This window comes from Camelus ferus, chromosome 16 (assembly GCF_009834535.1).
Source record: "Camelus ferus isolate YT-003-E chromosome 16, BCGSAC_Cfer_1.0, whole genome shotgun sequence".
Lineage (NCBI taxonomy): Eukaryota > Metazoa > Chordata > Mammalia > Artiodactyla > Camelidae > Camelus > Camelus ferus.
Genome location: NC_045711.1, coordinates 47,310,958 through 47,331,454, shown reverse-complemented (window position 1 = coordinate 47,331,454; position 20,497 = coordinate 47,310,958). Strand labels below are relative to the sequence as shown.

The 20,497-nt window shown below is 54.0% G+C and overlaps 1 protein-coding gene across 3 annotated transcripts; it reads right to left on the bottom strand.

Annotated features, from left to right (window-relative positions):
* Positions 1-4,896: 4,896 nt before the first annotated feature.
* SP6 (Sp6 transcription factor) lies at positions 4,897-9,416 on the bottom strand. 3 transcript variants are annotated; one of them, XM_032457855.1, is made up of 2 exons: positions 9,293-9,416; positions 4,897-6,877 (listed from the first exon to the last, which is right to left on the bottom strand). In XM_032457855.1, the coding sequence occupies exon 2, from the start codon at positions 6,822-6,824 to the stop codon at positions 5,694-5,696; it is 1,131 nt and encodes a 376-aa protein (XP_032313746.1). In that variant the 5' UTR covers positions 6,825-6,877; positions 9,293-9,416; the 3' UTR covers positions 4,897-5,693. The 3 variants fall into 3 exon arrangements, with proteins under 3 accessions (XP_032313746.1, XP_032313744.1, XP_032313745.1); XM_032457853.1 differs by lacking the exon at positions 9,293-9,416 and adding an exon at positions 9,041-9,286; XM_032457854.1 differs by lacking the exon at positions 9,293-9,416 and adding an exon at positions 8,621-9,030.
* Positions 9,417-20,497: the final 11,081 nt, after the last annotated feature.

Below are 20,497 nucleotides of genomic sequence, written 5' to 3'. Positions count from 1 at the left end.
CAGGCTGGTGCCCCTCCCCCACGACCCCTCCCCTACTCCATCTCCCACCTCCCACTCCCCAACCCCTCAGAAATAAGATCTATAAGAATGTTCACAGGCCAGGAGGTATAGGGATAATTAAAGTTAATGCATTTTTTTAAGGCACGTAAGCACAAAATCCACCTGAACCCCAAAAACCCAATTCCGCCCCACAGTGCTCAAGCTCATTGGAATTTAGCTTTGAAAGGAAATTTGGAAATTTCTAGTTCAAAGATTTGCCACCTGTATGTATAGTGAAACTGAAACAGCAAAGGAGAAGTCTTGGCCAAGGGGGAACAGATCGGTGTGGAGGTGGGCTCCGATCCCAAATGTTCTGCTTTCCGGGTCATTTTCCTCTATGAAGAAGATCCCCATAACCAGCATTTAAGCAAATGCATATCACACTCTTGCTCTAGGGAGCCCTCCACGAATGGGGGGAGGGGAGACCCAGCAGAATATTTCTCCCACATCCACCATGCCAACCAGTCAAGGCTGTTGCTCAGAGCCCTGGACACAGCATCCCAGCATGTGGTCATCCCTGGAAAGGGAATGAAAGCAGAGGCTGAGGCTTCCCCAGGGGGCAGGCTGCAGGCAAGAGAGCTGGGTGATGGCCAGGGGTAACCTGCCAGATAAGGCTATTGGAGCATCTGAAATCTGAGATATTTTCTGATTGCCTCTACATAAACAAGGCTGATTCCCAAGACTATGCTGTCTGCAGGGAGATGGGCTTCACTTTCAGAAAGGGGACAGCCACTTGCAGAGAAGATTGACCTGGAAGCTGGGCTGGAGGCAGAGAAGACCACTACCTGGAACTCTGCAGACTAACATTTCCTGCTGCCCCTACTGTGGCTCTGCTGGTCTCTTCCAGGTCACTGTACCTGCGAGGGCCTCAGTTTTCCCAATAGCAAAAGAAGGCATTGGACTAGATCAGTGGTTCTCAAGTTGAGTGAGAAGGGATTATTTTCAGCCACACAACTCACAACTCCCACTGCACAACATGTACTTGAATACTTTTCTTCTCAAAGTGTTCGAAGGTTACCAGCATCAGCATTATCTGGAAGGTTGTTAAAAATGCAGAATCTTGGGCCCCACCTCAAACCTTCTGAATTGGAATCTGCATGTTAACAAGACTGCCAGGTGCAGTCTGAGAAGTGCTGCTCTACTGCAGCACCCCCAAGGGATATAATTTGGTGGGATTTGGGGGAGTGAATCTGGGCATCTGGAAAAACTCCATTGGTGATTCTAATGTGCCCTCTACCGGGGTGGGAACAGCTGGACTATTTGATTCCTGAGATTCTTTTCAAACCTACACTGCTAAGATACTGAGCAGTCAGATTCACTATGATTAATGGGAAGTGAAGGCTGCTTCTGGTGTGATGTCAAGGGTGGGAGGTGAGGTTGCCATTGGACGTCATTCCAGAAATAAACATCAAGGCTGTGTGCTGACAAACGTGAGGACCTGAAGCGGCGGGCAGGAAAGCTGGCTCACCCGCTGCACTCCCCCGGCTGCCTGCTGCGGGCCAGGGACAGGCAGGAGAGACGTGGGTCGGCGCAGCACAGCCCGAGGCTGCAGTTCCCAGGCTGCCTGCTCCTCTGTCACTTTCCCATTCCTGACTTCACTCATCTACCCTAGAGGGATTCTACTCCCGCTTCCCAGGAGAGGAGATGGTGCCTCAGAGAAGTCGCCCAGAGGGTCAGCCCAGATGCTCTGATTTCCCGAACTCCTTCTCAGCCCCTCCAGGTTCGTCCTCCCAGGGGCGCCAGAACTGAGGGGTCAGAGGTGGCCTTGGGCTCCATGGGGGGAGGGGGATGGGGCAGGGCCAGCCAGGCAGCATTTGCTGTCAGGGCCAGCAACTGAGCGTCAGAGCCCCACCAAAGGCCCCCGCTAAGAATGCAGGTCAGCGGGAGGAGCTGCAAGGGGAGGAGGGGTGGCCCCAGCCCTGCCCAGACAGGCCCAGCCGGCCCCACAGCTGCCCTCCTGCCCCTGGGGGCAGCGGTGGGGGAAGAGGAGGAGAGGGCTCACCAGACTCCTGGGGTCTAAGTCTCCCAGAACCAGGAAGATAAAAGAGGAGCCAAAGAGTGGGGTGGGCACGAGGTCATGGGAACATGCCTGTCCCTCCTCCACCCAGGTGTCTAAGTCCAACAGCAGATGGAAACAAATATTTGGCCCCCCTAAACAGTCTACTCTCCTCTGGAACCCCTAAATGATTCTGATGCCCCCATCCCAAAGTGGCCTTAAACTTTGTGACCCCAGTCTCTCCCAAACAAGTGATGGGATGGGCCAACCTGGGTATCATATTTTACTCTGAACAATTGGGTTAGGGTTAGAGTCGGGGGAATACGAATTCCATTAGGGGAGATGATCATTTTGGCCAAGATGCAGGATGGGAAAGTGGAAAAACATAACTTACTCTGCACCCTTGGAGCCAAAAACTGATCCTTTGTCAATCTTCCTAATTTGAGGGTCAGGAGCCATGAGGTTTTTACTCATTTGACATGCATTAGGCACCAACTGCGTGTGCACCAGGCATGGAACAGCCTGGGCACATGTGTACAGACAGGTATTTGTGCATATCAGAGGGTGCCCAGTGAGGTACTTCTGTGCACACCGCGGTTGTGTAACTGTGGCCAATCTCTAGCTGGGAGTTGCAGTAGGAACCTTTCCCTCATACTTTCCAGCTGGACCAGAGCCCATCAGATAGCCTGGCTGCCTTTCATCACCTCGTCCCTGATAGGGATCATCCTGGGTGAAGAAATCACTGTCAGTCACCCCCACCTCACTCACAGCCAGAAGGACTGATTGACACACACACCCCCATGGGCGCAGGGTGAAGGGGCCAAGAGGCTAGCCATCTCTAGGAAGACAGGGAACCAGCATTTGGCAGGGGAGGTGAAAGAGGGGGCTTGCGATGTAGAAGAGGAAGGAAATATCTAGAACCTTCTTGTCTTCAAGAAGAAAGACCCGGGAGGGACAGCAGCCCAGCTATCAACCCCGAGGGAGCTCCACCCTCCTTCTGCACCAGCCACCTCCAGGCAGGATCAGACCCTTCCATCAGCTCAGCTCTGCCCCAAACAAAGGGAGGAGGCTGCCCAGGGCTGTAGGATCAAAGAGAAGTGTCCACCCCACCCTGCAGCCAGCCTGGTCCTCGCTGCTGAGGGACCCTGAGTCAAAGAGGAAATCCGAGCTAAAAGACAAATGAAGCAGTGATGTGGTTGATGACTTTATTATAGCATAAAAAACACAGGCTGTTTCTTCCTTCTCCTTCCCCGCCCCCACCCCGGCCCCCTCCCCAAAGTGGGTTCACAGCAGTTAAAGAAAAAAAAAAATCCTACATTTCTCCTCTAGGGGGCTGCCTAGAAGGGGCAGACAGCCAAGCAACTTAGGTCTATAAAAGAGGGGAGCAGAAGAAAACCTAACCAAAGCCCTCACCTACACACCTTAGAGCTCAGGGCCTCCAAGCGGGGAACATCTATGTCCCCCCCTCCACCAACACCCATTCGGGAGTTCCCTGAGAATGGTCACTGGGAAAGGCTGTCCTGGTGGCACAGGGAGGGGGTGGCTGGTTTCGATGGGTGGAGGGAAAAGGCATCCCACACCCACAGCGCCCTCCCTCTCTCCCCCTCCGCCACCTGGCCAGGCAACCTGCAGGCACTACAGCTCTCTTCTGCCCCCAACCCTTTCATCAATGAAAGGGACCTCAGGTCGGTGTAGCAGGAGGTAGGGAAAAGAGGGAGCATAAAGAAAGCACATCACTTCTTAAACTACCCCCGGCCCATGAGTCCCTCAGGAAGAGCCACCCTATCCCTCTTAAGAAGGGCTCCCTTCTACACAAACATGTTCCCACCCAGATCCCAGCCCCACTTCCCAATAACATCTAGTCCTTGGACTAGGCTCCAGCATCCCCAAGTTAGGAAGAGATGCTAGGCTCCAGGACTTTGGCCGGGGCGAACAAGATCGGGTCTCCCTGGCTGGAGACCTCAGGCTCAGTAGAGAGAAACACACATACACACACACACACACACAGAAACACACATAGGTACACACAACATGCAAACACATGTCCTAATATTAAATAAAATACCCTTTGCTTATAACTTAAAAATCAATACACAACTAATCCTCAATAGGGCTCCGGGTGGAGAAAGAGGGGCAGGGGAAGGGAAGGTAGAGGGGAATCTTAAGGCTTCTACTTGGAGCCTGGGAAAGCCTACCAGCTCCAGGGTCCTGTGGCCCGCCAGACCCTTTCCCCATCAACTTCTTTCCTTTAGCCTGTATCAGCCTCTGCTGGGCTTCCCTCTTCCCCACTCCATGATAACCATCAGGATGTATTTCTAGCATCTAAAGAAAGGAACAGGGGCAGCTTCCTGGACATCCCTTCAGAAGACAGACCCCTTCCAGTGGGAGAACAACTTCTTCATATGGAAGGGGAGCTTCCCCCAAGAGATGAGATCGGGAGGAGCCTCCTAACACACTCTACAGGAGGGGCAAGGCTGTAGCCAGCGGGAAAGGGGAGGGTGGGGCTAAAGAGTGGGGCTTAGCAGATGGCCAGGTAGGGACAGAGTCCTCAACTCTAAGCGAGAACCTGGAGGTCCCTCTGCTGTGACACCTCCGCCTACTCCCACCTACCTCCACCCAACCGAGGTAACCCTCTTCCTTCCATCCCTAAGAGGAAGGCAAATGCTAGGAGACCTACAGCGAGAAACTACATCAATTCTGGAGCAGGGGCTCCTGGCTGCCTTGAAGGCCTACATTGGGTGACAGATGGCGAGTGGATTTCTGAACTTTGTTTTCATAAAGACCAAGAGTTAAGGACTGAATCAAAGGTAGAGATGGAAGGGCTTAGTTCCAGTCCCTAACCAAATCCTCTTCTCTCATTCTAGAAGAGACTTCCTTGCTCAACCCCCACATCTGGCTCTTTCTTCCACCCAACAGTTCTGACTGGAAGTTGTCGCCAGTTCTGGCCCTCTTCCCCCTCTTCCTTCATGGCTCCATCAGACTGGGTCTGCAAGGCTTAATAAGGAGACACATCAAAGGCGTTATTTCTGCATCAACCCTCCCAGCCAGATACAAACTCTTCCCTTAGGGGGACCCCCAGCCTCTGCTACCCCATCTCAGCTCTCCCTCCAAAAACCCTGGGGTGTAGAAGCACTCTAAGGGGGATGAAAGGGACCCGGGCCGCAGGGCGGAGGCCCTTTTATGTCCCGGTTCTCAGGCACTAAGGACTTGTCCAGACAGCTGCCCCCAGCGCCTAGGGCGGCCCCACTCCTCTCTGCTCCGGAGCTGCCCCCAGCGCCTAGGGCGGCCCCACTCCTCTCTGCTCCGGGGACGTCCTGTCTCCTCCAGCCGGTCCTCTCCGCCCTCCAGCCGCAGTAGGGGGACTCCACCCCACCCCACCCCCCAGCCCAGGGGCGAGAGTGAAATAGCGAGGAAGGGGAGAACTGATAGGCATGCGCAGCTCCTCCCGGCCCAGCCAAACAGTCAAAGGCGTCCGTCCTGTCCAGCCCCAGAGACTAAGAAACCCCTAGCACCCGGGTCCCTGACCCCGCACCACTTTTCCTCCCTCTCAATAAATAACCACCTTCCTCTTACTCAAACCGCCCCCCAAGGGCATCAGGCCAGAGGGCTGTCTTCTGATGGCCCCAGGAAGACCAGCGGGGAGGCGGGACTGAGGAGCTCAGTTGGAGGGAGCCCCGCTGCCCTCTGTCTCGCGCTTGCTTTTGCCCCCGGGGGGCTCCGCTCCGCCGGCCTTGCCCTCGCCCACCGCTGCTGCCCCGGCAGCCTCCTCTTTGGCGCCTTCGTGGGTTTTCATGTGTTTGGCCAGGTGGTCGCTGCGCATGAAGACCCGGCTGCAGACGGCGCAGGGGAACTTCTTGGTGCCGGTGTGGGTCTGGAGGTGGCGCTGCAGCTCGTCGGAGCGCGTGAAGCGCTTGCCGCAGAAGAGCCAGTTGCACACGAAGGGACGGTCGCCGCTGTGCCAGCGCAGGTGAGCCTTCAGGTGTGACGTCTTGGCGTAGGCTTTCCCGCAGCCCGGGATATGGCAATTGTGCAAATGCTTCTTCTTGCCCCCATCTGGCCCGCACGGAGCCCCCAGTCGCTCCGCCTCCAAGCAATTGGGGCAGCGGCACACGGTCTGGCCTGAGCTGCGGGGCACTGACCTCCGGGAGCCTTTGGGCCGGGCCGCCCCATCCAGACTGGAATCTAGCCCCTGGGATTCCGTAGCGGCCGCTTCCAAAGCCTTCGCCCCGTCGGGAGGCGCCAGCAGGTGCTGCCCTCCGGCGGCTGGGAGGAGGTGGTGAGGGTGCGGGTGGGGCGGCGGGGCACAAAGCTGGTGGTCTCCGACGTAGCCCCCCAAGCCAGCCTGAAGCGCCCCGGGGTGGCCAGGTGATGTGAGCGCGCCCTGAGTGTGGGGGAGGTCCATCCAGCTGGTACCCGGATGAAGGTCCCACCACGAGCCATCCTCGGTGCCTGAGTGTGTCGGCCGGAACCAAGATTCGTAGTGGTGTGACATGTCCGGCTGCAGGAGCTTGGAAAAGGGTCCTGGAGCCAAGGGACTGTCGTTTTCCAGGTCCTCGCAGGTTACCCGAGAGGAGGCCCCCGGCAGCTCATAGCCCTGTGAGAAGTCCACCTCGGGGCCCAGCGGGAGGCTCTGCAGCTCTCCAGGCTGCAGCGGGGAGGGGTAGTCCCCGGCCTCCGGGCTCGTGTGGCCCTGGTATGTTTGGAGAGGCTGCAGGTCGAGGCGCGGTGGGGAGGCAGCAGGAGCTTCCGTGTGCTGGCTGCCCAGAGAGCCGCAGACAGCGGTTAGCATTGCCGGGATCCGAGGTGGGAGACAGGGAAGGTCAAGGACACCTCAGGTGGGACCTAAACGGGGCAAAGAAGAGGTGAAGTGTGGAAAGTAACCGGCTTAATTTCTGACTTAGCCCAGGTCACCCTCGCCACAGAGTGCTCCTTTCCCACCCCCAGGTAAAAAGAGGAAGGCACCTCTAGGTGGGGACTAAAGATCAGTTAAGAGAATTTGGAAGTGCTAGGAAGGGTTGAAGGTGTGAGGCTCTCCACCATGCAGAGGATAATGGGAGACTACCTTCCCCTAGGTGATCCCTCCTATAAGACCCACCTCATCCTAGGTATTGGGTTAGTCCCAGGCTGGTAGATCGGATACACCTACAGTACAGTGTTAGAACCATCCCCACCCTAGCTGCCCAGGCCGGCACAGGGGTGGTGGCATTTCCCCCACCCCCATAGACTAGCTGCCAGCCCAAATGGGATTCCTAGACCCATCTCAGCTTCCCCAGTTTAACTTAGAACACAGTTGGGGAGAGGGAGATTGTCTGTTTCTGAAATCTGAAGCTTGAAGTGACCCAACTTCCTGAAGCCCAAAGGAGGTTCAGAGATTTTGGAGAAAGCCTTCCTTTCATCCCTGAGACATGTTCAGTGAAGAGCATTTCACTGCTTTACACCACTCCCCCCAGCGACCTGCCTGGCTGGATTGCCTCGGCCCCAGCAAACCCACTCCCATGCCTGGCCCCCACCCCTTTTCCTCTAGTGGGGACTTCACCTCCCTGGGGTGCAGCTACAGTGCCAGTTTCCAGAGGAATTCTCCCCACCAGAGAAAGCTAAGCTCCCTTCCCTATCCTGACCCACACTCAGCCAGCTCCCTGGCTGCTAGCCCTGCCCTCTTCCAATCTAGAGATGCTGATGTGAAGCTAGGTGGGCTCTGTTCCTCCAGAGAAAGAGGTCAGCCAGAGAAGAGCTTACCAGCAGCTGAGGAAAATAAAATTGCCACCCCCTGAAAGGATGCAGGGACTGAGTGGGGGAAGTGGAGGGCAATAGGAAAAGCCAGAATCACACAGAACTTAAGAAGAACTACTCAAAGAGAGCATATAGTAGCGATCCATGCATTCTCAGCATGGATCATTTTTAGGAGCTCCCCAGATGATTCTAACATGCAGCCGTGTCCTCTTATTTTAAAAGAAGAGGAAACTGAGGCTGAATTTGAAGAAGTCACTTGAAAAAAATACATTAATTTATTCATTCTATCAACAAATGTGTACTGTATGTACCTCTGTGAACCAGGTCTCTCCACTCCTAGTCTGTTACTCTTTCCCTAAACCAATGGGAACCTAAAGGCACCCTCCACCCCTCCATGCACCCCTTTCTGGACCACATATCAGTCACTTGAAGCTCCCCCTCATCTCACTGCCTATCCCTAAGCCCTGGGAGTCCTGCCTTGGTGCCTGGGCCTTCTCTGATGGTGGGGGTGGGGTGGGGTGGTACAGTGGTTTAGGGCAGGGACTTTTCCTTCCCAAAGCTGGATTCAGATGACCCTACCACGTTCTGCTTCTGGGACCAGAGAGGTAGCCCCTGTGGTCTGGGAGAGAGAGGGAGAAGGCGACTGGGGCGCCTACTCAGGCTCCTGCTTCCTCACCACAAGAAAGGAACAGGGTGAAGTAGCAGGAATGGAGCCTCAGGCCCAGGCGGGGCAGCCCAGAAGGGGCTGGGCAGGAGCAGTGAGGCCTGGGACACTACTAGATTTCGGCGCCTGGGAACAACCCCAGGGGTTAGAGGGTGGGGAGGCTAACAACCCAGGTTCCAGAGTGGTCTCACCTGACACAGGGCCAGGGGGCGCAGTCCTGGGATGCACTAGCCTGCTACTGAGATCTTGGGACGGGAAACAGTCGGGCGCGTACCCCGACTTGCCGCTCCCCAACGCGGTAAGGCGAGTAGAGACACCTTTCTTCCCCCTTCCGCCGGCTGCCTCTCCTATCACCAGCGCTCAGGTGGTCAGGACTTCCGTACTCCCGGTCCTCAAGGTTCTAGTCCTCCAGTTGTCCCAGTCGCTCCAGTTTCCCCAGTTTCCAACCTCGCCCATCCGCCCCATTTTCACTCCGCCGGGGCTCTAAGCCCCTCGGATTCTTTAGGACCACCTCCCCCAAGGCCAGAGGAGGCCATGGCGCGTTCCGGGCGCATCTTTCGGAGCCGATCGCCGATGCTCGCGCCCCTCGCCCCTACGACCCGGGCTCCTACCTCGAGGCTGCGCTCGGGCTTCGGGCACCGCGGACTGGCGCGCTACCGACCCACACTCTTGGGCCCCGCGCGGTGGCCGGCTCTCCAGCGGTGAGCGGCTGAAGCCGAGGACCAGCGGGGGCCGCGACCAGACCCGGCGGCGGGCGGCGGAGGAGGGGCGGAGAGAGGCCGCAGGAGGGTGGAGGGTGGAGAGTGGAGGGCGGGCGGGAGCCGGTGAGCAAGCGAGCGAGGCCAGCTCCGCCCGTGACTCACCGCGCTCTCTGCCTTCATCCTCGGCGCTGCGCTCCTTTTTCCCCGAATTCGCTGCCCCGCCCACCTCACCTGCGGCCGCCTTTAACCCTTGCGGGCTCGGCCGGACCGGAGGCCGAGCGGGGCCGGGCCTGCAGGGATTGGGGAGGGATAGCTAACTAGGTCGCACCCCGCCCCCTCCCTCGCTCCTCCCTGGCCCCTCCACTGCCAGGGCGAGGGGCCTGGGCGGAGTGTTTCCCAGGGCCTGCGGCCCCCCCCCCCCGGGGTGGAAAACTGCCCACGAGCTGGCTGGCTCTGGCGGGGACGCTGGACTCAGACCCTGAGGGAATGGAGGAGGGGGCGGGTTCTGGGGGGTGATAACGAGTCACCCTAGGGCGCAATTTGCCTCGAAGGCTCTCCACCCACCCTCCCTGGCCGGGCAGCAATGCCCCGGAACTGAGAGAAAAGATGGATTGAGCCCCAAGTGTGGGTCCGGTCCACCCCAAGGCTTGGGCAGAAGTGTTCCTCAAACGCTGCTCCCCCTCCGCATTCCCCCCCGCCGCTTCTTACCACCACCACCAGCTTCCCGAGTCCTTTGCTCTCTCTTGCCTTCCTGCTCTCCTTCTCCGGCCACTCATATTTTTGGGGGGTAAACTTCTCCCTTCTCCCCACTCCACTGGCCCATCTCTGCCTCCCCCCTCAGTTCTCATTCTCCATCTACCCTTGCGGAGCAACCCCGGCGCCTCCCAGGTCCGCCTCTCAAAAATGCCTGCGCCCTCTGGGACGCAGAGGTGCTCAGCCAGCTCCCCGGCTCACCCGACCCTGAATGTTAGGGCAGGTGCCCGGATAGCACTGGGAAAGGTCACTTCTGCAAAGATTTGAGGACCCCATTGCCACCAGTCCTTCCTGATTCTCACCTGAATGAGTAAACCCAAGGTTAATAAATTTGGGGAAGGGTCTTGGATTCCTTTGAGAAAAATAAATGCACACGCACAGTGCAACCCTCTGCAGAATTTCAGGGCGTTCGCGGCGCCCACCTAAAAACATCTCTCAAGATCCGAGTTGGCTGAGATACCCAGCGCGGGTCTCTCCTCCTCCCCGCCGGGCTGGCCTGTGCTCCCGGATACGAAGCTCCTTTCCCTGTTGGGTGCCTCTTGTACCCGCCGCTTTGACCTCTAGACGTGACCCTTTTCTTGAGTGGTGAATTCTGATCAACTTCCCAATTTTTTTCGTTGCGCCTGTTGACTTTCCCTATGCGCTCTGCCGTCTGCTTTTTATATTTCGTTTTTGTCTTTACAGCTGTATTTCGTACAACCAGAGCGGAATTTAGGCTGATTCAATTTGGGCTGTACAGCCGCGATTCCACCACCCTTGGTTTACCTCTCCCGAATTCGAAGTGCTGCTAAATTAGGTCCACAAGCCAGTTGAAGATCGATCATTTTGCCCCTAAACATACACATTCTCATATCCAGAAACAATGTGTGAGTCATCTGTGCAAATCCCTCTTTTGTAAGACTCAGTTTCCTCATATGGGCAACCTGGGTACAAATTGGGAGGGTTTCCTGGGGCTTAAAGGGATTGATGTTTCTAAAACATCTAGCTCAGTGGGGCCCCTAGTAAGCTCATAGCAAATCAAAGTTATAGTTGGTAGTGTTATAATTATTAAATAAGTTGGTTCCCAGAAAATGTTTGTTGGAATAAGGTATATGCACAAAGATCTTTGGACTAGAAGTTGACAGACCTAAATTCTAGCTCCAGCCCTGCACTTGCTAAGCTCATCTGGCAGGTCAGGTTGCTGTGAGCCTCAGTTTCCTCCTGGGTGAAATACGGTAAGAACAGCCGCCCTGCAGGGTAAAGGGCGGGCACTTAGGAAGCCGCGAGTCTCCTCCCAGATGTCAGAGATCGTACTTTCTGATCAGTCGGATTTCCTTCCCAACTCTTGGGCCCCTGAGATGTAGATTCTTAGGAACGGTTCTGGGTTTTTGTGGCCATGGCTAAACTGACAATCCTCTTTTCCACATGGTTTTATCTCCATGCACTCAGCCTACAAATCTTGACTTAGCTGGGTTTGCACCTCAGTTCACAGCGACCTCCAGGACAGAGTTAGAGGCTCACGGTTATCACAGAACCTGCAACTTGGATTCCTGGGTTAAGTCTGATTTGACCCCTAGGCATTCTCTGCCTCCTCCTCCTCCCTGCAGCCTGCTGGCCTCTGGCTGTTTCCGAAGTGGCTGCTCTTAAGGTGCTAACACCTGCACAGGGATCTGACTCTGGGTGGGAAACGGAATTCCCCCCTTCCATTTATTTATAGGCACCCAATTGTCTTGTCTCCCTAGCTCCTTCCATCTTTCCCTGGAAAGCAACAGGGAAAGGGATCCAGCCCCTGAACGGTAGACATCCCACCCTACTTTCATCCCAGGCCCCCTTTAACCCCACTTCGTCCTAACGCACAGCCACCTGGGTTTCCCAGAAGCAGAGACCCTCCATCTGCCTGGGACTCACCAGCATGAAATTCAGCAGTAATGCAGTTGTCTCAGAAAATTCAGCAGTTCTGATTTTCTGCCCTGCCTAGGTTTGCTGATTCAGGGCACTTTCTTTCTTCCAGATCCCTCTCTTTTTTTGTTCCTTTGACTCCAGCTCTTTCAATTTCCCACTTACTGGATATTTCCTTACTGAATGGTGCCCATGGTCTTATGCTGACATAACTGCCAAGATCACCACTGCCCACTGCCATGTTCTTATCTCACCTCAAAGTTGAACCACGCAGCCCACTGAGATCTGCCCAGGACTTGGGTCATTTCCTTTCCCTCATTCCCCTCAATAGACAGATTTTGCTACAAGTGTCCATCTCCCATTTTGCCACCCCTCTCCTTCTTGTGCCTCATTTATAGTCAACAATTCACTGTGTACCTGGAGCAGAATTGTGCATCTCCATCATAAACAGGACTTATTTATTGGACACATACTATGTTCCAGGTGCTTCACACAGATATCTCTAACTCTCAGGAGCATACAGCCATGTAGTTATTATTATCTGCCCATCACCACCATTGTACAGATGAGGAAGCCAGGGATGAAAGAAGTTAAATGACCTGCCCAAGATTGCAGAACTATTAAGAGACAGAGAAGTAAACTGAGTCCGAAGCACATGATCTGCCTGCTGTTCCATCCAGCCTCGCTATGGCAGCATTGATAGCCCTGGCGGTCTGGCTCCCCAGATCCTGAAGGAGGAGAGGATGAGAGGATGACATTCTTAAACTTTCCCCCAGATCAAAGCCATCATGATCCTGAGTGTAATAGGACAAACTGGTCCCATCTTGGATTGGATTGCTGTGGTCCCTTTCAAACCTCAACGGTCCCTCTGTGGAGATGGCACTATGAATATAGCAAAGCTAGTATGCCCATAAATACTGTCTAGTGCAAGCCCTTGTTTTGCTAGTAGGGAAGTTAACCCCAGAACAGGGAGGCGAGTAGCTCAGTCACATCACGAGTTAGAAGCAGAGCAGGGACCAGAAGCCCAGTCTCCTGTGTTCCTCATTGTTCACACTTCTCTACCCCCAACTCTACCTCCAGGTTGCGCTCAGCCAGCTGCAAGTTGGTGATCACAGAAACCAATGCATTCCTCATGTCCCCTCCTCTCCCCTACACTCCCCCAGGCTCCTGGGAGACTGGAGAAGGTCCAGAGCTTGAGCCAAATGGTTTTCTTTCATTCATCCTTTATTCACTGAACAGTCACTAACTGAGAGTCTAACCAGAGCCAAGCACTATTTGGGGCACTAATTCTATTATAAACACAAATGTCCTGAGAATCCACATCCACTTTCAGTCTGAAAGAAGAGCCCAGCTGAGGATAGCATATCTGTATGTTGGTGTGTGTGTCTGTGTGTGTGTACCTACAAATGTGTGCATGTGCATCATGCCTGTGTGTACCTTTGGGGCTTGAATGTGAGGTATCTGTCCTCTCTTCCCCATCATAAAGGGTGTTCCTCACAAGACATTCAGTGGTTTCTCCCTTACAACTTCTGCAGGTGTTCCATCATGTGTAAACTTCCATGTAGTGAGTGTGTGCCCTGTATGTCTGTTATATTAGCCCATCTTTTTTCTCAGAACAGAATGAAGTCCCCAGTTATCTATTAACTGGTGAATCCCCACTCCACTTCCCTCTCAGATCTCAGCCCCAGTTCAAAGATCTCCAAGGAATTCTCTTTTGTCCTCCATGCAGACTCCTTCAAGATCTCCCTCCTATATTCTCCTCCCCAAGTCAGAGAGAATCAAGACTTCCAACCCCTTCTCAATGTCCCCCAATTTAGAGTGGAGACCTGATCACCTTGTCCCCTGAACTGGACGGGGAACAGCCCCTCTTACCAGTCCATGGAGCCCAGAGCTGGCAGCGGCAGTGAGGGGCAAGTGGGGGTGATGGACGAACCAGGCTTTATAAAGGAGGCAACAGTCAGAGCCAGAGGGGGAGGTGAGAGACTCCGGCAGGGATGCTGCCAAGTCCTCACGGCCTCGGAAGCTTTTAGGATAATCCAGGAAACAGTGGCCCCCGGCTCTCTTGGGGGAGTGGTAGGGGTGAGATCTGAGTCTCTGAGGTCTGCCAGGAAAGGAGGATTTCAGCTGGAAGAAGCAGCTGAGGGTGCGGTAAACAGGACATCCTTCCCTCCCCAGAGGTTGGACAGGCAGAGGAAGAGGGACAAAGTAGTTCTTGCAGGATGGAGGAAATGAGAATATCGCCAGGGAAGAGAGCTGGGATGGCTGGAACTCTCCAAATTCTACCCCTCTCCATGGACTTGGTGGGAAAGAAGGAGATACCACTTTTAAGACCACACACACACACACACACACACACCCCTTCATGTGGTCCGTCCCTGCAGAGCTCCCCAGCAGTGCTGCTGGTTATTCTGGCAGCTGCTAGTCTCTCCTGCCTCTACTGGAGCCTCGTTCCTCCTCCCTTTTCTTTGTCCCTTTTTCAGTTACTTCCCAATGCGGAACCACCAGGTGGATCCAGTATAATCCACCTTTTGGATCTGGGATCAAGGAAGATCCTCTCCCTGACTTAGGACAGAGTGAGGCAGATTGGGATGGACAAGAGGTCACCTAGGACCAGAGGCAGAGCCCAGCCAAGAACTTTTATAGACAGTTCAGGAATCCCAGAACTTCAGGAGAGTGAAGGGGAAAGGAGTAGCTCAACAGGTAGAGCGCAAGCTCAATACCCCAGAGGCCCAGCGTTCAATCCCCGGTACCTCCTCCAAGCCGAAATCAATGAAGAAATCTAGTTACGCCCCACTCAAGAAACAAATAATACCAAATAATACCAGCAGGGTGAAGAGGCTAGGAACATGGCCTGGAAAGGGAGAAAGGGCCTGGAGGTGAATTTAGTTGGGTCCCCACGGCCCCCAACTATATACATGAACTTAATTTTAGGGTGGTTGTGAGTTTAGGTGTGTTGGCTAACAGGAGCATGTCCTGGGGCAGAGAGGGACAGAAGACCAGGAAGAAGAAAGGAGATGAAACAGAATAAGACCCATTTCCCAGATCTCTCTGAAGTGAGGCATTCTGACCCACATGGGAGAGTGGCTTGGAGACCTCACGTGATTGCATCCCATTCTCAGCCACAGCCCAATGCCCTTGGTATTGGGAACAGGAACTGCTGTGTGTCCCTCTCCACACACACAGAACCCAGTAGCCCAGGGCCTGCATGCCGCCTCCCCCACCAAGTCTCCCACAGGGTGAGTCAGGGAGTCTAAACCCTGAACTCTTGTCTGGCTCCTCACCTTACACCCCCAGAAATCTCTAGACTGGGGATTCCCAGTCCCTTCATTAGCTTTTCAGTAATTATCCTGTAAAAGCCCCAACAGGTCCTTCCTCTACCCATTTCAGAGATGAGAACGTTGAGGCCCTTAAGAGAGTGGAAAAAAATCTCAGCAGAAAGCCACCCATCAGGCAGGAGAGAGTAGAGAAATGGGGGGCTTAGGAGGCAGAGCTGCACCCTTCCCTTTAATCCCAGGCGAAATTAAGAGGACAGGGCTCAGGCACAGCTCCCTGGGGGAGCCCAGGCGTCAGGACTGAGGCAGGCTCCAGGGAGGGGCTTCCCAGTCCCTCCCCACCTTCCAGCCCAGAAAAATCAGAATGGTGGGGGGAAACAAGCCCAGGAGACCACACAGGTGGAGTAAATAATGTTAATACGGGAGCATTATCACTAGGGCATTTCCTCATGGATAAATGTCTCAAATACCAAAGGATGCCTCCAAATTATAGTTAATTACAGAGTTGATTTGCATAAATTATAAGGTGAGCATACAAATTCTTTCAATCGGTTCCATATGCTTAGGTAGCAGGTCCAGTCCAAAATGGGAGAATCTTGGGGTGGGGGGATTTAGGGGGAGGAAAAAGATGAAGCCCTTGGCCCTGACTGCTGGCCTGCACCCCTCCCCAGCTCTCTGATGAGTAAAGGGTATATGGAGACCCTGACTCATTTGCGGGAAAAGGTTTTACCGGGACTCTGGTTCACCTGGACCCTATCTGGCAGGAGACCCCCTTTCCTCTTCTATTCCTACCTCGGAACAGCGTGCTTTCCCACCACCAATGACGAGGTAGGAAAGCTGGGGGTGGGCATAATGGGGCCTCAACCTACATGTGGGGGGGTGGGACTCTGGAGCCCAGGCTCTGGCATTCAGAAGAAAAGGGGGGTGTTGGATGAATTGGAAGATCCAGCCGGGTTCATTGTAGATTCAAACCCCTCTTACTTGCTCTTGGCTCCCCCCCACCCGCCCCGCAGTCACCACGCCCCCCCGCCCCGCCCCAGTTCCAGCTCTCTCCCAGAGCCAACCCTCGGATCCCAAGTTTGATGTTGCCGCAGCCTGCACCTTCCAGGTGGCTCCTCAGAGGCTCAGACTCCCAGACTTTTGTCTCCAGTGCCTGGGCCCATTTCCTCTGCCCTCGCCTCCCAGTCCCCACCTCCTCCCTCACCCACCTCTAGCTGCTAAGACTCTACTTCCTTCCCCAGCTCTCTAATTTGTCCTTCCCTCCCTCCTGGCCCCCATCCTCACCCAGAGGCCTGTCTCCCACTTTTCTCTCCACCTCTTTCCTCCCTCCCTCCCCAGCCTCCCTCCCCCAGAGATCCTGGGTCTCCCCTACACTTAGCTGTCAGCTTTGCTCCCCCATCAAGAGCTTTCTGCTGCACAAGCTGCTGACCCTCATGACCTTAGATTTTCCTATCTCCTACCATCCCCCAAATCTTTTACTGTGTGCCCTGCCAGTCTCTAATTTTTTCCCATATACCTGCTCCAAAGGCAGGAGCTACTAGATTACCTTGTGTGTGGGAGGAGGAGGATGCTGGGCTGAGGTCCCCAGATGTGTGTGGGTGAGAGTTTACCTTTGTTTTCAAGTCCAAAAATGAGAGAGAGTGAGAGAAAGAGAGAGTGGAGAAAGGAATGGAGAAATAGCCTGAAATGGTTTCTAGTATTTAGTAAGTGCTGCTTAAATATTTGTTGAATGAATGAATGAATGAGTTGGAAATGGGCACTCATCTGTGAAAGTTCTAGAGAAGTGCTAACTTGGTGATGGGAATTACTTCTCATCTGGACTATTTTGTAGGTCTCCTATGAGTTTTCTGCCGCTTCTGGGCCCACCCACCTAAGCTGTTTTGCAGACCAGTAACAGATTAATCATCCGAAAAAGCCATTCCATCCTGGCATTCTTCACCTCAAATACACCCAGTGGCTCCCCTGGGCTAACTGTGACATTTAAGACCTTCCTACTTGGCCTCCATCATCTTCACAGCCTTCACTTCCATTGGTCCTTGTACAAACCTTCCAGCCCAGCCCACTGGATTTAATGTTCACTGAAGATGTCTAGACTTCCTACTTCCGCTCCAACTATTTCCATCCTGTCAGCCCATCTCTGCCTTCAAGAAAGCTGATTATTCTCCAAGCTCCAGGCTCAAACGCTGTTTTCTCTATGAAGTCATTTTTTTTTTATCAGCGTGGCACTGGCTTGCTCCTTTGAATGTGCCTAGCATTGATTGCCGCCTTCTCTGTTGCCATGGAGTTGTCCTCTTATCCAACTCCCTACTGGTCGGCAGGCTCCTAGAGGACAGGAAGCATGTCCTTTTCATGCCACACAGTCCTCAGCCCAGCACCTTTCTTTGAGAAGGGAAGTGGACAAGCCACATCTGAGTAAATTGGAAAAATGCTTCCCTGGACTCAGAGCTTCCAGAAGCTCCTCAGCTGGGGAGGGTAGCAGTGAAGGCAGAAGACTGGATCAGGAGGGAAGACACAACAGAAGGCTTGACACCCAAAAATGCATGAAGAAAGTGAGCCCAGCTTCCCCACCAGCTGTCCTATGGCTCCTCCATCCCAGTTGTGTGATGGAGGCGGAAGGACCCAGCAAGACATCTGGGACACGAAGCGGTGGGGAGAGAGCTAGGGAGAGGGAAGCGCTCTGCCCTGTCAGCCTGCTGGGAACAGAGTTGGAGGTTTGGGACAAAAGGAGCAAGGGCACTGAGTGGGAGCTGGAGGAGAGGGCTGGCTGGACAGCATGCCATGGAGAAAAGCAGAGGCAGAAAAAGCAGCATCCCCCTTGTTCCTCTGTGGCAGTTTGAATTCTTCTTACCCGGTTGACAGAATCTTGATCATGTCATGCCTCAGCTCAGAAACGTTCAATAGTTCTCCATTACCTACAGGAGAAAGTCCATACCATTTGGCCTGGATTTTAAGCCCCATTTCCCCATCTGGTCTCAGGCTACCTTCCCAATCTCACTGCTGTCCCTTCCCAGGCTCCAGTCACAGGGGGCTTCTCCTCCATCCTTATTGTCTCTACATTTTTATGCCCCATACTCTTCCTTGTCTAAAATGCTCTCCCCCATTTCTCTGCCTGTGAGCTCCTATTGATCCTTTGAAGCCCAACTCATATGTCCCCCTTATCTATGAAGCCTTCTTCAGTTCTCTAAGTTACCCTTTTCTGTGCTCCCAGAGTCCCAAAATACAGAGGGCTTAAAACTGCCCGACGGGTGATATGATTAGTTGTTTGTGTGTCAGATCATGAGCTCCTGGAGAGACTGGAGTTTTCTCTGTTCATCTTTTTATTCCCCCTCCAAGCATCTTGTGCAATGACTAGTGCTGAGTGTGTAATAAATATGGGTTGCACTGAATTGAATTGCGCCCTTTGCAGAGGAGAAGAGGCTGTCAGGCCAGGGGTGGGTGGGTTCTCTATAAAATCCCTTTGTCACAGCCACCCAGAGTTTGCCTCCTGGGCATCAAGAGGCTGCACCAAAAGCACACTCTGACCCTTCCTCTTACACCCCCTGCTGTGCCCAGGGCCCTGTCAGGAATCCAAGATCAGGTTGGCAGATGAGGCTCACTGAGAGGCCCAAGATCCTATGTCCTGGCCAGCTGGGCACTGCCACCAACCTGAAGCCAGGGTCTCCCGGACACCCTCCAGCTGGATCCCAGGAGAGGGGAACTAGAGGGGAGGGCTGGGTATCAGGACCTGGCAGGCGAAATCTGGTGGAGAGTGGGGAGGGCAAGCAGTGCCCTGGAAAGGGGGCCGGTCTCATTGTTGTGGTCTGTCTGGGAGATTCCTCCTCTTTTTAATTTGCTTCCTGATTGAGGGGTTGGCTCTGCCTGCCCAGCTCCCCAGTCATTATCTGCTGCCGGTGGCTCAGGTGCTGGCGAGCCTGGCGTGGCCCCTAGGTTATTACCTGGAGCTCTGGGGGTGGCAGAGGCTGCCCTCTGGCCAGGGTGGGGGCCTGTCTGGAATTTGCCCTGATCTTACCACCCACAGGGCAGCCATCTTGATGCCTAGCACGGTGGACACACTCACACAGTGAGGGGCTGCATTTATGGGAGACAGCTGGTCCCAGGAACTTTAAAATCTAGAAGCTTCATCTGTAAGGTGCCTACAATATTGATTCGGGAACCTGAGACACATAAGACTTGGGTGCTTAAAACACCCAAAGTCGGAGCCGTTCCCCAGAGGCTACTGAAAGGTACTGAAGTTAGACTTCAAGAAGAACTTCCCAGCCATGAGAATGAGAAAGAGAGGGCAGTGAAGCTTGGTGATTCCCACCCTGAATACCCGTGTTCTGCAGTGTTCAGAAAACCAACAGTCGGGGGTTGGGTATAGCTCAAGTGGTAGAGCACATGCTTAGCATGAATGAGGTCCTGGGTTCAATCCCCACTATTTCCTCTAAGAATAAATAAATAAATAAACAAACAAACAAACAAACCTAATTACCTCCCCCCAACTAAAAAATTAAAAAATAAAGAAAACCAAGAGTCATAGCAGGAAAGGAGTGTCATTGACCCAAGAACCTGTGAGGACCAGAACTCAGAATCTAGGAACCTCCTGAAGTGTGGGTGCCCAGGGCTCCTCACTGAGTGCCCTGGAGCATTAGAGCTCCACCCTCTGCCCAGTGCCCCGGGGCACAGCCTAGAAACCTGGGGGAGGGCATCCTGGCCTCTCCCTCTCTCTGAGTCCCTGAAGCTCCGGCCCTTTGCCCCATCCCTGACTGGGCCTGTGGGCTTCAAGGACGGGAGATAATATCGAGACAAACAGGAAGTGCCGAATTAGAGACATGAAGTTTGTTGTTTTAGAGGGCGCCCAGCGCCAAGCAGCAGTGCGGCCCGGAGCCTGGCGTCTGCCTGCTCTCCATGCATCAGCTGTCCCTTCACACCCTGGCTTAGGACCACGGTAGAGGGCCGCAGGGCATGGCAGGGAAGGGGTTAAATAACTGATTCTTTTTTTCCTTCACTAGCTGAACTTTCATAGTGTCACCTCTGATTCAGACCGGGCATTTAGTCACTCATTCAGTAAATGTTTAAGTGCCTGCTCTGTTCTAGGCACATACTGGGCACAGCCCCATCCCCTTGCAACTAACATACTACACACTCGAACACCAGCTCCGTGGAGGCAGGGATTCTTGTTCATCACTCCACTCCCAGTGCTTGGAATGGTGCCTGGCACTCTCTGAGGGCTTTATAAGTTTGTTGAGTGGGTGAATGGAAGGATAGAGAGGTGGAAGGAAAGAAGGAAGGAGGGGGTCCTTAGGATGAGTATAATAGGGTCCTGTGATGTTTCAGTACACTGGACTTCTTAGTGGGAGCATTGATGAGCTACAGGCTCTCTCCTCCCCATCCTGTCTTCCCCTAAATGAATCTTGACCCCGGTAGGCGGCCATGGTCCATTCTCTTGCCCAGGTGCCACTAGAGAGTTCAACTTCTAGGCTGG